The sequence below is a fragment of the Phasianus colchicus genome, chromosome 1, assembly GCF_987193195.1.
Source record: "Phasianus colchicus chromosome 1, bPhaCol1.hap1.1, whole genome shotgun sequence".
Classification (NCBI taxonomy): domain Eukaryota; kingdom Metazoa; phylum Chordata; class Aves; order Galliformes; family Phasianidae; genus Phasianus; species Phasianus colchicus.
The window spans coordinates 130523548-130541333 of record NC_143436.1 but is presented as its reverse complement, the minus strand read 5'-3'; the positions used below and the strand labels follow the sequence as shown (position 1 = coordinate 130541333).

The following is a 17786-nucleotide window of genomic DNA, read 5'->3' as shown; positions in this document are numbered from 1 at the left end:
TTGAAAATAAAGCTTTTATTTGCAGTTTAAAATTCTACTTCATTGCATTAAAAATAGTTTGAAATAAAGGAAAGTTAAATATAAATATTGTACAAAATGAACCTGATCTCTACAAGAAGCTGCGTAGTCACATCGAGACACTGAGATACCAAGGACCTGATCGTAGTCCATAAATCTTAGCTATTCTGGAGGAAACAGCCTACACAGCACTATTTACATGATAAATTGTAACTCAACGCTGTACATTCTCCCTTTTTTGTTCATAGACACATGATTTATTCTTTCTCTTTTAAAAATCTTTGATGCATGCCATGAAGAACAAAATTTCACAACTGGAGAAGCAGCCTATAAAAGCAAGCACTTCTAATATGAGGAGATACAGTAAAGCAGTATGTTATCATTATGAAAATGTCTGGCCTTTGTGAAACAAAGACCATTAGGATAAAAATATCTTAATTTTCTTTTCATTTGACAAGAATAATGATGTAGTTTGCACTACCTAAGTGCAAGGACTGTCTCAGCTGTTGAAATTGTGCCATGGAACAGCTCTCATTCTCTCCTGATCGTAACATGAAAATGGGGCCTACTTAAATCCTACCTATAAAAACCAGCTATAATCCCAAATCTTAACTCCATAAACCATTAGACATTTATGACAAATATTGAGCCTGCTCATAAGATCATAAGTTCTTGGAAAGAACCTATCTGGAATCAAATAATACAGACTTGTATCTTTCTTCTTGTATGTCTACTTGTGATAATATTTTCTATTCAGTCTCTGCTCAAAACTCATCAGGATCCTACATATCATTTCCTCATACCTTCTGAATTATTCATGTTTTATAACATCACATACATGTCATCATTCACTATGTTCTGGGGGCCAGCAAAGGAAACTGTATTATTGAATGTTGGCATCAGGCAGGCATTCTGAGCTGTTTTGGGACTATTATTTCCAGTTGCTCCTGAAAAACTGAAGATTTTTTCCCTAGGTTCCTGATTGTCACTTTTCTTCTTGCCTGTTTGCTGGTTTTCTTCCTCGATGATGCATTCTAGCTCTTCATATTCTAATTTGGTTTGCACCACTGCATGATCAGTTTGAACTATCCATTCCTAGGAGAATGAAAAGGTTGATATTGGCAGGTTCTAAGTGGTCAATCAAAAGAAATCTGTCTGTATAGACCTGGATTTTCCTTTAAGCAATGGCATCTTTCCAGGGACAGCCACAATGGAGATGAAAAGGGAGTAACATACAGAAGCAAAAAATAATGCAAGGAACCGAGAAAGACAAGTAGGAAGACTGTTTTCCACAAGTGAATACAAGATCCTGTGACTTACAGAGAACACATTAAACCATAACATCATAGAATCATAGAATATGCTGAGTTAGAAGGGACCCACAAAGATCATAGAATTATAGAACACAGAATTGCTTAAGATGGAAGGGGTGTTTAAAAGTCATCTAGTCCAACTCTCCTGTAATGAACAGGGATATCCAAAGTTAGATCAGGTTACTCAGAGCCTCATACCACCTAATTTTGAATGTCTCCAGAGATGGGTCATCCACCACTTCTCTGGGCAGCCTGTTTCAGTGCCTCATCATCCTTACTGTAAAAAGCTTCTTCCTTATATCCAACGTAGTGCTGGCTCACATTCACCTTGCCATCCACTGGTACCTCCAAGCCCTCTTCAGCAATCTGTGCTCCATCCTTACATCCTCCAGCTTGTACAATGGGAGTCACTCACTCTCATTGATTCCAACTCCTGGCTCCACAGAGGACTACCCAGAACTATAAAAACATGTTTCTGAGAGCACTGTGCAAACAAGTATTGAATTCCAGCAGCTTGGGGCAATGCATTGGAGAGCCTGTTCCATGCTCACCAGCCTCCAGTGAAGAACCATTTCCTAACCCCCAGCTGGATCCTTCCCTGAAGCAGATCCATGCCATTACTTCAGGTCCTGTTGCTGTCATCAGAGAACAGAGCTCAGTGCCTTTGGAAAACCTGGGATGTATAAAATACCCTATGTTCTTTCCTTGGTGGATTTACACATTCTTTGACCCAAGTCCTCACCTAATCTAGATTCAAACTAATTTTATATGGAGAGTTAAGCAGTTTAGCATTGTGGACTAAAGCTTCAGTGTGGATTAAAGCTGTCATTAGAAGGAATGGATGCAAATGCCACTCTGGCATCTCCCCAGATATTGTGCCTCTGGACATCCTTAAATTTTCTCTTGAAATTTTTCTGTCACTTTCTATGACAGCTCCTCTTATGCAGTACCAAAGCAGTATTACAGTGCTGATCTGTTGATGCTGCACAGGGGGAAAGGCTTTTCTCTTGGGTCAGAGGACATCTGAAGCAACATCAACCCAGAACAAGTGTTGGTAGCTGATTTCAGATTACTCACAGCACTGCAAAGTTCATAGACTTATTTGCTAGAAAGGGAATGTTTACCTGGAAGTTTCCACTATGATCATTGAAGAGATCAGTAAATATATATTTTGGCTCTGGTATGGTAGGCATAACAGATTTCTGAAGTCTGCAAAGAGAAAAGAAGGTGTTCTGTTATGGTGTTGTCATTCATACAAACATCTATTTCAACAGATTGCTGAAGCCACAGATAAGATCTGCATGTCTGTATCCTCGGCTTCTCTTAAATATGTGTTAATATCAAAAAGTAGTATTATTACATTACTACAATAAAATAATCATCTGATGAGATTTATGCAGTATAACAGAATGATATGCCTAGTAAAATCTGGAATACATGCAAACTTGCAGCTGGGCAGCAGTGGTGTTCTGCATTATGTAGTAGTCAAAGCTTTACTGTGTTGACTGAGTTAGTAAATACAAATGTAAACACAGAAAAAAATAATTTATAATCTGAAAAGGTATATATTTTACAGTAGTAGTAAGCAGTGAAATTATACTTACCTCTGCCATTTACACAGAAGGATCAAGAGGATAAATATCATTAGAAGTAATATCATCAAACAACTTAAAAGAATTACTGTGTTTGACTGGGTTTTTATTTCATCATCACATGAATCTAGGAATAAGCAGAAGAAAGCAAGTGAAAATTTTATTGTTTGCTCTAACAGCAAATATTCCTAACCATGCTAGAACACTGACTTCTCTTATTAATTAGAAAAATAGAATAAAAATTTAGGAAGAAATAAGAAAAAAATCAGTTGTTCTTTTGAAACAGAAAAGAAAAGCTGTCTTTCCCCAAACTGTGCAACAAAATAAAATCATGTTTTATTTTTTTAAATTGACCTGTTACAGGACAAAGGAAGGTGCATATGTGCAAAGAGTACAAGCATTCAGAATGATGATTCTCTCACTGCACTAAGGTTGATACAGCAGTTCTCTGCTAAGGTCTGTCTTACATAGACCTACCTACAGCCTCTAGAGCTGCAACTAATTTTACATGTAAACTAAACATCTTATTTCCTAAGATAAAAAGCTGTAACTGGGCTTTTACAGATAGCTAAATGTCTAATTTCCCAAAGTAAAACAAACAAACAAAAAATGTTCCCCACCCCATATACCAAAGAAGCCCACAAAATGCAAGCGCTAACAACCAGAAAGTAACCAGTGACAGGATTCAACAGGTGTATATCTGAACCAATGAATTTTTGCAGCTTTTGGCATTCTCAGTGTTTTTCCTGCAGCTTTTGTAAAGGCACCACAAAACTGTACTTTCTCATACTGAACTTCTGCTCTTCAGATAAATATTATGGAAACTTAAGTTAATTAAATTAATTATTAGGACCAATGGTTCTATAAATAGCACTCCATAGTCACTCCTTTCCCTATGGCAGCCTGTTCCACCTGCTTGCTTTGTTTAGCCTGTCAGAAAGTCACAAGAAAAGTTGTGAACATCCAGTGAGACATTCAGAGGCTATGAATTTTCTTGAGAACTGCTTTTGTCATGTCTTCCTGTGATATGGAGGCAGTCACTCCTTGAAGTCCTGAAGGGAAATGCTTTCTCCATTGAAGGGGCTGTGCCACGGTCATTTATGATAGAGGGACACTCAAAACAACTATTAGTTTGTCTTTTCTGCACTTGCCATCTACATACATGCCTGCTGATAACCTCTGGTCTAATGTTGTGGGTAGGGCTGCCATGTTCTCACTTCTCAAAAGTACACATTGTCTTCTGTGTTTCTGAAAGACATTGTCTGCCACAGCAGAGGACAGCAGGTTCACAGTCTGCATGGTACAGCAGACTTCTCTGGAGGTCAGCACTGTTCCTACCACTAGTGCACAAGTAGCACATCCTTATGCTCCAGGATTTCAGCCTAACTTTGTGTATACTTTCTTTGGATGAGTTAGTTGTATTATAGAAAACTCAGGTCTGGGTAGAATGGATGTTTGGGTGTTCTCATAATTCCAACAAAGCCTAGTGGGTGGAATTCTGTGGTAAGCTGATATGAATCATAGAATTTTTAAGTTTGGAAAAGACTTCTGAGATAATCTAGTCCAGCCATCATCCCCATCATATCCAGAAACCATGACCTCAAATGCCACATTTGCACATTTCTTGAACACCTCTGGGAATGATAACTCCACCACCTCCCTGGGCAGCCTGTATTGCCTTGGGATAGTGTACATTCTGTTTTACAAGAAATCTGTTTTTTGTTTTGATATCCAGTAGATGTAGTTTCCATCAAAGGTCTAATTGAAACCAATTACATATAGTTAAATGAGTCTTCCTGGTGGGAAAGCAATGTTGTTAATAACTTTGCTCCTATTTCATGTTTCCCCCATTTTCAGCAAATATGAACACCAGACAGTTACAACCTCTGGTCCTATAGCACTACTAGATGTATTTTAAAGCAATCGGTCTTAAAAAATTGAGCGTAAAGGTTTTTCTTAGAGTTCAAGTTTTATGTTAATGTATCATCTGTCACCAAAGTGCCTGCGTATGTTTATGTTTTACATAAATATGTAAATCCAAATATATTTGTGGATGTGTGTATATAAATATATATACACAAAATATATACACAGCATGCAACACTTCACTGTCACCGGGGGATCCTAGACACTACTGTAACACAAATAATAAGGACATTTTTAACTTTGTAAATAAATGCATAAATTTGTAGTGTTATGAGTCATCAGGAACAAAATTTCTTTGATAACAGAAGATGGAACATAGTGCAACATAAAACTGATTGCACATTCTCAACTTCTTTTGCAGTCACCTCTTACCAGTTTGCACTTAGACAATACATGAATATAGCACAGCTGTTACCTAGTAATGTGCTATTCATCCAAAATGTTTCTGCTTCCCAGTCACTGCTGTAATCAACTACGTTGCAAGAGGGTACTATCCTCTTCAGTCTGACCCGAAAAGAATAGCATTTCCTTGGATCAAAGCCTTGCTCTCCAACTCTGCAACACTTAGAAGTTCTGGACTGAGAAGGAAGGTGTATAATTGTTAATTCCAGTTTTCAAGACAGAATGCTTGAATGCTACACTTCATTATGATCATGACTAGGACAAGGAGTAGACCAAAACCTCAGAAATAAAATTTTGTTTCTCTGAATTCTGAGGAATTCTGCTTCTTGACCTATTCTTTCCCATTCATCCCCGTTGTTCATTATCTGACAATGAGCTAAAGAGCCTAACAGTTATCATACAGAGTACTATGTTACACTTTCTGCTTACAGTATACAAAAAGGAGTCTGTAATTCACAAAATTTTTACAACTTTTACAGGTGCCTGGGTAGATTTAAGTCCATGAAATAATATGTAAATAACAGCTAGCCAGAATAAAAAAAATCCTGTATCATCTTTTTTCTTTCCTTTTATTTCATGCTCTTTCTCTATTAACTCTATTCAGCTTTCTGCTTTTATCTTCCAAGGCTGTTCTGTATATATGAACTTCCTTTTACATTGTCCCCTGTTCTTTGTGTCTGTGAGTAGATATAACTCAAAAAGTAAATGAGTTTTGGTATGGTAGAGTTCTATGATCTGTATGGGAACTGTTGCATCACAGTCTGAACCTCTGATTAATCACCTTTGGCAAGCAATGAGTCAACTTTGGGAGCACAGGTGAAAGCAGTTCACCTGTGTGACTGGAAGGGGTGGAGCCTGGCTCCACCTCTCTTAGACCCCATTTAAGGGCTGACTGCCACCAAGGAGATTTCAATCTCCACTTTCTGGAGATTGCTCCCTTTGGAGTTTTTCTGTGAGCCTAGGACACAGATGAGCATTTTCATTTATTTTTGATTATCCCTTTCCACTATGATAATCCTTCTAGTTATATGACCTGTAAAATACCAAGCTAACCACACCGCTCTGTTAATTGTAAATTTGTTCATTGTACAGATAAAAAAAAATCCAACAGGGTTCTCCTACAAACTACTTCAAATGTAAAGGAGAAGAGAACAATCAGAAAACAACCAGGCTTTATATTCTTTGGAGATGATATTTCCAGCTCCTTCCAACACTGATTGAATGTGCCATATTCAACTCACTTGCCATCCTCTGTCATATTTGCTTTTGTATTGAAGCTCAAGTCTCAAGCACTTCACACCTTTTTCTGGTTTATTACATGTAACAGTAACAGTGTCATCCTTCCAGAAGAAGGTCACATTTTCTGGTCGATTCGGCTTTACTAAGGAAAAGAGGAAAAAAAAACATGCAATATCCTCTTAAAACTGAGTATTCTTAAATTAATTCCTTCCATCTCTCCATGTTTTCCTGAGTTGCAAAGTGAATATTCCTCTTACATGATGCACTTTTGCAGCTAACCTCCTTACTAAATGTCAAAATGTACCACTATGACATTCCTCGACAATGGAGGTGCCACGTTTGAGGGTAAATGTCATCTCAATTCAGGAAAACTTGAAACTACTTAAAGAAGGACTCTGATCTTCTTTCAGTTCCTTTGGTTTAAGAGAAAGGAAGATTCTTCTGTGTTAGAAAGGGATTGACAGATTCAGTACCACTAAACATACAAGACATGCGTTCATCTTCTGGAGGCAGTGTGGGATATGCTGAGATATATGGAAAAAACACTGGGTGTCTACTTGTGTGTAACTGAATCTATCCCTTGCTATTTTCAGGTGGTCCAAGAGAATGCAATGGTTTGACCTATGTAATTGTGTGCCTTGCCTTCCTAATTGCAAAACGGATGTCAAACTTTCATTATTTCTGCTTTGTTATCTAATGCTTTTGAAATTAATTTTGGTATCAGTGGGAGTTTAATAGCCAAAATTTGGGGACCAGGCTGCAATGAATTTTCCACAGTTTACCATATGAGATACAAAAAAGTATTCTCAAAGTTAAATATTTTAACAGTTTTTAGATTTATCTTTTTTCCTAAAACATTCATAATAAGCTCTAAATGTATATTTGGATGATAATGGCTTTTCCAGATTCTTTCTTCCTGCCTTATTTTCTGCTTGGTATTTATTAGGGAAAAAAAAAAAAAAAAAAAAAGAAAGAAAGAAAGAAAGAAAAAATCCTTCACTTTAAGCACTGTATCTATGTGTAATACCAGAAAATGTAAAAACAGGAATATAAAATCTGTTATAGTAAGACTTGAAATTAACAAGTTGCATTTGTTTTCTGACATGAATACTGAGTAGGTCTACAATATGCCAAGTATATCCATATATTTTATTTTAATTCTAATCTTGAAACTATATTTTGGGACAAATCTTGCTGTCCAAAGTAATCCCACCTAGTTACAGCTGCACATGTAACTATCGATGACAGAAAGGGATGAAAATCAGCATCCATAATTCCAAATACTGATAGTTTTCTTATTGTATACACTAACAGCATTTTATACAGACAGAAAAATGATTTCTTCTCACACTAAGCACAAGTAGAGAATGAATGGGGACACCAGGACTACCAAAATATATAGTTTTGATTTTAAATACTTACTATAGAAATCGGATTTCAGTCTTTTAGTAAAAAGCTCTTCACTTCCATTGCTGTTCATGATTGAGAAAGCAAGGGTGTATCCTTCTGTGTTAAAAAGACATCCTGAATTATAACCTTGTGTCAATAGATACGTGGGACATGTTTTCCAGTATTTCTGCTTGCTTTCTTTAAATCTGGAAATTAAAAAATATCAATGAATAGAAATACTCATATCAGGACATAAAAGCTAATTCCTTTTTGCAACTATATTTTTCTTTGTTTTCTTTCAGTGGTTCTACAAAGACAATCCACATACAGAACTTGAAGAAGGAAATTTCATTATGGTTTGAGGCAATTCATTGGCATGACCTCATTGACTTTCCAGTCCTTGGATTTGGTGCAGTCTGAAACTAACAAGTTTCCTTTGTGTTAGCTTGTTTTGTTTTTCTCTAAAAAGAGAATAGCTTATTCAAACTGATGTTATCATAAGCCTTTTTTCAAGATTGTGCTGTTAGTTCTTTCATGTATATCAACCAGAAAGGAAAGGGAATGTAAAGCTTTATGACTACCTTCAACCAAAACATTGAGTTTCTGTTGCGTAAATAACATCTCTTATACAAAATATACATTCTTAATATACATAATATACATACTAAAATATGCAGAAAAATACTTTCAACAGTGTAATTAACATCAACATTTAGCAAAAAAAAAAAAAAAAAAAAAAAAGATGGTTTCATATCTATTATCACAATCTAATGGGATAAGACAAAGGGGAATGGCTCCAAACTAAAAGAGGGGAAGTTTACATTAGATGTTAGGAAAAAATTATTTACTCAGAGGGTGATGAGACACTGGCATAGGCTGCCCAGAGAAGCTGTGGATGTCCCATCCCTGGAGGTGTTCAAGGCCAGGTTGGATGGGGCCCTGAGCAGCTTGATCTGATGGGGGGCAGCCCTGCCCATGGCAGAGAGTTGAAGTTCAATGATCTCCTCCAGCCCAAGCTGTTCTATGATTCTATGATCTATTACAGCTGATTATTCAGCAGGTTTACGGGTTTATACAACTTTGTAGCAGGATATGAATATAAACAAGTTTCCTCTTGAATGATTACAAAAATGTTAAGAAAGTTTAATGTATAGTTCAGAGATGACTTAAATAACTTTGATATTTTAGCTTCCCCAAGTAAATCTTATAGGGAGAGAAGCATAGGCATTATCAATACTCACATATAAGAAAATGACACATTCTTGCCAGGAAATAGTTTTCTTGTTGCCCATGTGATCTGCATTTTTTCATTATTGAAATTGATTATTGTGGTGCTGATGGCATCTTCCTGACCTGTCCAGTACATTTACAGACAATATGAATTCAGCACTGAGTATGAGAAACTCCATATTTGTAGGCAGTCGGTATTTCAAAGATGTTTATGCCATAAGCTCAGATAATCATAATATATATGTGTAAGAATATATATAGTATACATATTTATGTAACACTTATACATATTATATATGTGACATGAACATGCCTAAAAAGCAAGGAGACAGAATATAATACTCTAGAGAAACTAAAACTAGAATTTCAAAAGAGCAAAATGAAACTATGTGCAGCAACATCAGAAAGAACCCAATGGTTCCTGGCCCAAAAGGTGTAGGCTGTGCACAGTGCCTAAATAACAAAGCCAGCTTTATTCCATAGTACCTGGTAAGATTTTCCTGCTGAAGAGAACTATTTGGGAACCAATGCAACATGAGTTCTCTGTGTAAACTCTGATCTTTACTACAGGAAACAAGGACTCACACCATAGACTTACAGTAGATTGATAAGGTAGACACACAGGATACCCACATAGATAAGCAGAACTAGCTGAACATTTAGTCTGAGTGGTCTTGGCCCATTCCAGCTTATAGGCTTTCTCAAAGCAAAATAATTTGATGTTCCCTGGCTGCACATGGGTTTTTTTTTCTTCTCCTGGCCTTCTCTTTGTTATAGCTCTTTCTGGGGACGGATATTTTTGATTTGTGTCCATCAGGATTCCACACTTAAACACTCAAGATAACTCTGACCATGAAAAATGAAAAGCAAGAAAGAGTAGAAAACCACAATAGAAATTTTTCAAGAAGAAAGACAAATTATTTATTTTGAGTTCTGTAAGATGTGGAATTATATTTAGTTGAATGAAAAAAAAGAAAAAGAGAAAATATCAGTAACTAAGGAGAGACTATAAGAAGGAATGAGATAGATTCTTTAGCAGGGCCTGTTGCGATAGGAAAAGGGGAAATGGTTTCATAATAAAAGAGGTGAGGCACCGGACATAAAGAAGCAGCTTTTTACGGTAAGTGTAGTGAAGCACTGGCATAGGCTGTCCAGTGAGGTATTGGATGTCTGGTCTCCAGAGACATACAAGATCAGTCTGGACAGAGCTCTGAGCAACCTAATGCAGCTGTAGGTGTCCCTGTTCATTGCAGGGGAGTTGAACTAGATGAGCCTTAACGTCCCTTCAAACTCAAACGCTTCTGTGATTCTACAAAAATATATCATGAATATTGCAACCTTCTGAGGGTAAAATTTGCAGGCTCTTGTCTCCAGGCATGAAATGTCTGCCGCTAAAAACTTCTGCAGGAACATTCCTACCTAGAGGAGAATAGAGGATTCTGACTCTGATCCCTGTTTAAACATTTCTGATGACCTGTTTATTACAGTTAATGATCCTGAATATTCATAATAATCAGGCCTACATATTTTCCAGTTTGCTATTGCTCAATAATCAACACTAAGAATGTAAAAAATCCATGTGGAAACACTTGGGTTCAAATAATTGTATTGTCCAACTATTTTCAGGGCTGCATCTCTGCTTAATAATTCTGCGATTAGAGCTTGTCAAGATATTTTTGCATAGGTATCATTGTGTTCGTACATCATTCTTTCAAAATCTCTCTTGAAACAGGTGTGACAGAAATCCAAGAGCAAATGTAGCTGCAGATCCCTGCTACACTATTCACAGAGCTCTAAGAAAAAGAGATGGTACTCCTGTGCAAGAGAAATTCTTGAACAGAAATCCTCTGTTTCCTAACTAGAGGCTGCAGACTTGTTCTACATTGTTTTCTCAAACTAAAACTTTTATGTTTCTCTGACGAATGGAGAAGTAAATGTACTGAAACAAAACAGAACTTAAAAACTTTGAAAGCTGTCATAACATGGATTTTATCCAGACAACTTTGTCTCTATACAAGAAACTAGCCCTTGTTTCCTTACTCTCCAAGCCCCTCTGCAAGTCTTAGAGATCGTCTTGTCTTTAACTGAAGCCACTAATATAGCAAAATGTCTGACAGTGGATTATTAGTCTACAAATATACTTAACAAGTTTTAATTTTTATGAACTAAATTTTAGCATGCGTATGCTACGTAGTTTATATAGTGTTATGATTAGTATAACAGAAATCTATGACTATTTGTATGCAGATTTTCTATAAAAATAGCAAAATGTATATTTAGCATATTTGAATATATAATTATATATTCTCCATTAAACAAAATTAGTTCTATTAAAAAAAAAAATGTTAGTGTATCGAACTAATTTTTATATGGAACAGTAACTCTTGGGTTTTGCAATGCATGTTTTTGGATGACAGAGAAGAATATCAGTATAACTCCAGTCTGGCAGTAACTTATGAACAAACTTTGCACTTTCTGAGTAGTCCACTTGACTTCCTAGTATTACTCAAGCACACTACCTTAACATTCTATATAAATCAGATCCTTTTTCTGTTCAAAACAAATACAGAACCAAACCAAACAAAAGAAGTTGCATATTATGATTTTGAACTCTGAGATTTTAACGTTTAAATATAAACTCCAATACCTAAAATGGAAGATATTACACTATTGGAAACCTTCACAATAAATATAATTATGTATAGAAATGGAACTCAGAATGTACTGAACACTTGGTGATATACACATATTTTTCCTATGTTCTATCTTTAAATGACTTCATCAGAAATCTTAACATAATTTATAACTTTGAAATGCATTCAGCTATATAATATAGAAAAGTTTTTGAAAAAAACTGTTATTATTAAAAGTCTTGCTTCCACACCTCCAGTTAGTGCAATTTTTATACTATGCTTTCTAATTTAATGGGATTTGTAGTCTTATTATTGTGGCACGAGCTGCCTTTGTGTCAGTGAGCAAAAAAAATTATGTGCATCTTTTCAAAACATAGCATGTAACTGTTGCATTATTTATATTTCCTTGCTTTTTCAACTTGAAAAGATGCAAATCCTGATTAAAGTTTTTAATGTTTGGTTTAAGTTGATATCAAACACTAAGGATATGGATAGGTTATATGAAATAATGTTTCTTACTGATGATCTTTCCTTTGCCTTTAACAGGAAAGGTTTTTAGTTTCTTTCTTTATTTCATTTTACTATCTTTATTATTTTATGTTATTTTTAATCACCTACACTTAAGGATGCAGAATCATTCCTATCTTTTTTTTGGTGGAATGAGATACAGAGAAAGAGAGGAGAGACGACTGTTCATCTCTCTTCCTTTATGGATCCACCTGTAATAACCTGGATTATTCTCAGCTAATGTGCCAGATCTTTCACAGTAACTGCAATATTTTAAAGCATCATCCTATGGAGTACAGTATTGCATTTAATTATTTTTTGTGTTACGGTAATGGTGAGATAAAAGGTCATAAATATAGTGAAAGGAGGCCTAAGGAGGGATGGCAAAAGCTTTCTGTCCAAGGATGACCTTTCAAACTGTCTAGGAGGGTAGATAACAGTATGTTGCAGAAGTATAGAATGCATACCAGAACTCTTGAACATCAGTCAGAAGGAATAATCAAAGTCTAAATCTTCAGTAAAATCAGAGAGAAAATGGTAGGGCTCTACACTAGACTTAATCTCACATATCGCTATAGTGTGTACAGAAAGTACTGTTACAGACCAAGAAAAAGGAAATTACCTTGAGCAATACATTATAAGGACACAACCATGAGCAAGAACATGAGCAATTATATTCCACCTCCAAACCACTTTTCAAATTTCATTGCTAAGAAAATTTTCTATTGAAGGGGAACTTTGTTAAAAGCCCAAATGTCATGGAGCAGATCAAAAAGGAAAAAAAGAAATAGAATGTCAATCTGCAAAGATAACAGTGGAATGTACATGTACAGGAACAGATGAAACCTCATTGAAGGCAAACAAAAAAGAAAAATCACTTTTGATTTCTTCACACTGATGAAACCTGATAAGTAACCACATATTGAACTTACACATAGTGCAGTAGTTCTGTGTATAGAAACAAATGGAGAGATATACGCAAAACTGAGCCTACACCCTAGTTACTCATATATGAGAACAGTTTCATTTCATTAACTGGAACACATGTAAGTGAAAGTGCAACTTCTTGCACACAAGGTTGCTGAAATGTGTGCTCAGGGCTGACTGAGTAGAAAACTTATTTTCAGTGGAATTAATAGGACAGCAACAGAAGGCTTTTATAGACATTTTGAAGCAAAGCATACTCCTTATAGTATAATTCTCATAACTCATCAAATTGATCAGTGCAGGGTTTGTTTGTTTGTTTGTTTGGGATTTGATGTTGTTGTTATTTGATTGGTTTTGTGGTTTGGGTTTTTGGCTTTTTTTATTTGTACGTTTGTTTTCAGTAGAAGCTTGACTAACTGTAGACATCACCATATTTTGCATTAAATAAGAATCAGAATGCTGATTTTCAGCATTTGTCCCACAAAGTCATAACATCTCAGAGTAGAATCAAGTCCCCTCACAAAAAAAGCCAACAACTCACAAGAGCCATTAACTCTGAAGAATTAATCAGTGTTGCATCACTGAAAAAAGTACGTATCATACATACAGCAGAACACAGGGTTGATTTATAGGTTGATAAGAGGAAGGAATAGCTTTAGAGTTCTCGAATGATGGGGTCCTTGTGATAAAATAATGAATGAGTATTAAATTATTAGACTATATTTTGGGATTTTTTAATGATTTCTTCAAGATTCCATTTATCTTTAGTGAACTACGAGTAACAGCACTGCAATCAAACACATAACCAGAGATGTTCTTGCAGGTAGGCACACAATGAATCTTTAAATCTTTTGTTAATTTTGCTTTATAAAATTATTTTTACCTTGTTGTTTTTACAGGCACAAAATATTGCTGAATATTTCCCAACCTTTCATTTTTCCAGAATAGTAAATGATGAAGTCTTACCTGGAATTCATTTTATTCAACTTTTTTTCAGTGAGAAAACTGTAGTCTGTTTCAGATTCAGTCCACTCTATCAGAATCTATGCATTCCTTGGATGGAAAGTATTCTTGCTTAAAGATTTGAAAATTTTTCTCCGTAACAGTAGACATAAGCTTACAGAGTTCTTTCTTTATTTTTATTTAGAAAATTGGGTACATTTCTCTTAATCTCATCATCACTCTTGTTGTTTGTTTGTTTTTTCTAAGAATCCACATTTACCTCTTTTGAATCTCAATTTCTGTTTTGTTGATTTTTTTTTCGGCAAAAAAAGTAACGAATACTGTAACACATAAAGTAGGTTACCCACAGAAATATTAGTAATTAATGTATCGATTTCTTAAATAAACATTGATGGATTTGAACTTACCAAATGATTGTGATAGAGCACCCACTAAGTTGACCAGTGTGAAGATCACTGAACATTCTTGAAAGATGAGTCTCATGGTTTGAATGACGCAACAGACTGTAAAGAGATGAATAATTACAATCCTTGGTCTTTACTATTTGATCACTTTATACAAGAGACAGGAGGGAACTAGAGGAAATGACTACAGGAAATTTAAAAATTACTATCTCTAGCAACAAACAAATCAGAACTGTAGAACTTCAGAATGCATACTTTCTTTGCACTATGTAATAATATTAATAATAGAATAAATTCACAGAATAAAACTGTCAATCTTATCAATACTTGCTTTGCTTTATCTTATTACGATACCACAGGTGATGACAACCATGATCCAAACAAGGATTATGTAGTTGTGAGTAGCAGTGACCATACCATACACCTGAGCACACTGATTTAGCATGCCCGGGGACCATACGGTAGGGGAGGACCAAGCAGCCTGCCTCCTCCCCACTTACTAATAAGACATGTTCCTGTCACTCCATATGCTTGGTGCACTTCATATGACGTTATACACCTCTGTCCAAAGATCAGAGGCAGAATTAGTGGACCTTCTGTGCCAGGGAAAAGTGGGCTGCTGAGGGTGAGGAGGCTGTTACACAAGAGGTAGCACTACAATGTATTTCCTCCTGCATTACCTGCTGCTATAGAGTCTTATCAGTTTTGTAACATCAGCAAAGTTCCCAGCCAGATGATATGGTACCAGTTTTGATCTGTCTGTTCACTTTTCTTGCGTTGGCTTCTTTCAGCTATTTATCCATTACACGTGCCAGGAAGATCTATTCAAATTTCAGCAAGTCTTGGAAACTCCATTCTGACACACATGCATTACTCTTTTGCCTGTCTAGTCCCTGCTTTGACCAAGTTCCTCTAAGGAGGCATTAATTCCTGGAATGAAAATAACAAGAAACAGATAATTGAAATACTGAACTGGGTTCAGTTATTTTTGCAGCTGATGACAAACAGCAGATTTGGAACTCAGTGGCTAAATCTAGCAAAGCCTGTGCACTTCAGAACTTACTCTCATGCCAGAAGAATTGCCCAATCACTCACCCAAACAGATTCTGCTTTCTTGCTTTCTTGAATAAATCTCTGATTACTTGGTATGATTTTTCTTCAAATATGAATAATCCCAATCCATGAACTGAAAAGTTGTCTGTGGGCCAAGGGTTCTGTTCTTCTTGAGTTTACGTCTCTAAATGTGTAATTGATTAACTTGCCCACATCCTCAGGGTCACTGCGGCTATGAGGACAAGGCCAGAGTGTACAAAACCGTGTACTCTCCTAGTGGTTCTTACACAATACAGCACTGGCATGTTTAGCCTGAAAAAACTACTAACACTGCAACTTCACTCAGCAACAGTGAAATAAAAGAGTGAGAGTGAGCTGATAATTTGCAGTCAGTGTTTGTGATTTTTATTGCCAGTAGAGAAAAAGGCAAAGAAGATACTCTGAGAAGTATGGTGCTTTTTTACTTATGACCCAACCTAGAACTTCTGCAAGCCAAACAAAAGAAATGCTTTTGTCTTCATTTTGAACTTTATATTAAATTGCACAAGCAGCCGTGCAGTTTAGAGGACTCTCTGCTGAGTCCTCTACCCATGGTAGCTGCTCTCAGATGTTCTTCCTTCCTTTTTATACCTTTTAGTTTTTCAGTTCTTTTGTCATCATCAGCGTGAAGCAGGTGTTTGATCAACACGTAGTTCAGAAAAGCAAATTGTCTCAAGTTTCTTTCTTTCTTCACCTAGAACATAAACAAACAATATCCCGTGAGCAACTTTCATTCGATATTTACTCTTGGCCTTGATCTACAAGATAACACGCTAAAAATACATAGATAATCTCATTTCTACAATGATGATTGCTTTTGATTTTTAATATTAGGAGGAGATAATGCCAGTGTGCTTAGAGTATGTGGAATAAAGAACAGGGAATCCTATCACGACATGGCAAATCAGCTCAGTCCACAAGAGTCAGATCAGCCTTTTATTCTCATAGCAGAATCTGGTTCTCTTTGGTAATCTGCTGCAAACTGAAGTGTGTGTAGAGATCTCCACTGTGCATTTTGGGGCCCATCTCTCACCCATGGGAAGCTTAGAGAATTAAAAGTCAAAGGTCTCTGGCATTTTAAAAATTCATGCTCTTGTACAGCCACTTCAGAACCAAGCAATGATGCCATCATAGCAGCTGTGAAATGGTGGGTCACCACTGCTGGTGAAGATTTGTATGAGTGCAGCCATGCTGATGAAAATGCATAGTTTATCGTGGTGACTATGTCAACAAATAGTATTTTGCAGCTGAGAATTACTCTATCAAACACTCTTATTGTGCTCTTCGTATCTGTTGTAGTTTCTGTGGAAGTAAATAGGAGGCATTGCTTTCGAAGATACTTATGTATCTTCGAGCATAAAGATTTGGTAAAATACAGCCAGGAAAGATGATAGAGCCGCTGATACTGCAAACCATTTCCAAATATGTGAAATCATGTCCAACAATCCTGATAACATTCTACTGCAAGGTCAATTAGGGGAAAGAAGTGGGTACTTACTTTATTAAGGCATTTTAAACTCTCTCTCATAACATCATCATTGAAAAATTGACAATATACAGGTTGGATCAAAGTTAGGTGGATTGAAAACTGGCTGAACTAGAAGGGCCATTGGGTTGTGATTAATGGCATGAAGTTCAGTTGGAGGTGAGCAACTAGTGGTGTACCACAGGAGTCAGTAGTGTGACCAATAAAGATTAACATCTTTATGACTTTGATGCTGGGACAGGGTGCATCTGCAGCAAGTATTCAGACCATGTAAAACTGGTAGAAGTGGCTGATAAACCAAATGGTGCAGCCATTCTGAGGGACCTGAAGAAGCTGGAAAATTGGGCAGAGAACTTCATGAACCTCAGGAAAATTAAATACAAAGTCCTGAATCTGAGAATGCACAACAGTGAGAATCAGTTCATGTTGAGATCTGATTGTCTGTCCTTCTTCAGAGAGTGAGCTTGAGAGTACTGATGGACAAGAAGATGAAAACGAGCCAGTAATGCAAAGATCAATGATCTCCTATACTATACTAGGCAGAGTATTGCCAGCAGGTTGAGGAAGGTGATCCTTCTTGTTTCAGATCTGGTGAGACACATCTGGAGTGATGGGTCCAGTTCTAAGCTCACCAATACAAGAAAGACATAAACTTAATGGATCAA

At 36.3% G+C, this 17786-nt stretch overlaps 1 protein-coding gene across 1 annotated transcript; it reads right to left on the bottom strand.

Moving 5' to 3' along the window:
* Positions 1-494: 494 nt before the first annotated feature.
* On the bottom strand, positions 495-14658 carry CRLF2 (cytokine receptor like factor 2). Its single transcript, XM_090134841.1, has 8 exons — positions 14547-14658; positions 9121-9232; positions 7913-8085; positions 6493-6632; positions 5265-5427; positions 2936-3050; positions 2456-2540; positions 495-1113 (listed from the first exon to the last, which is right to left on the bottom strand). Exons 1-8 carry the CDS (start codon positions 14620-14622, stop codon positions 841-843), a joined length of 1137 nt encoding a protein of 378 aa, XP_089990967.1. The 5' UTR covers positions 14623-14658; the 3' UTR covers positions 495-840.
* Positions 14659-17786: the final 3128 nt, after the last annotated feature.

Excerpts from the sequence above, each read along its gene's own strand:
- CRLF2 (XM_090134841.1), bottom strand. The coding sequence starts at position 14,622 with ATGAGACTCATCTTTCAAGAATGTTCAGTGATCTTCACACTGGTCAAC. Across the intron at positions 9,233-14,546 it reads TGCTCTATCACAATCATTTG|GTCAGGAAGATGCCATCAGC; the intron begins GTAAGTTCAAAT and ends TGTACTGGACAG. Across the intron at positions 1,114-2,455 it reads ATCATAGTGGAAACTTCCAG|GAATGGATAGTTCAAACTGA; the intron begins GTAAACATTCCC and ends TCATTCTCCTAG.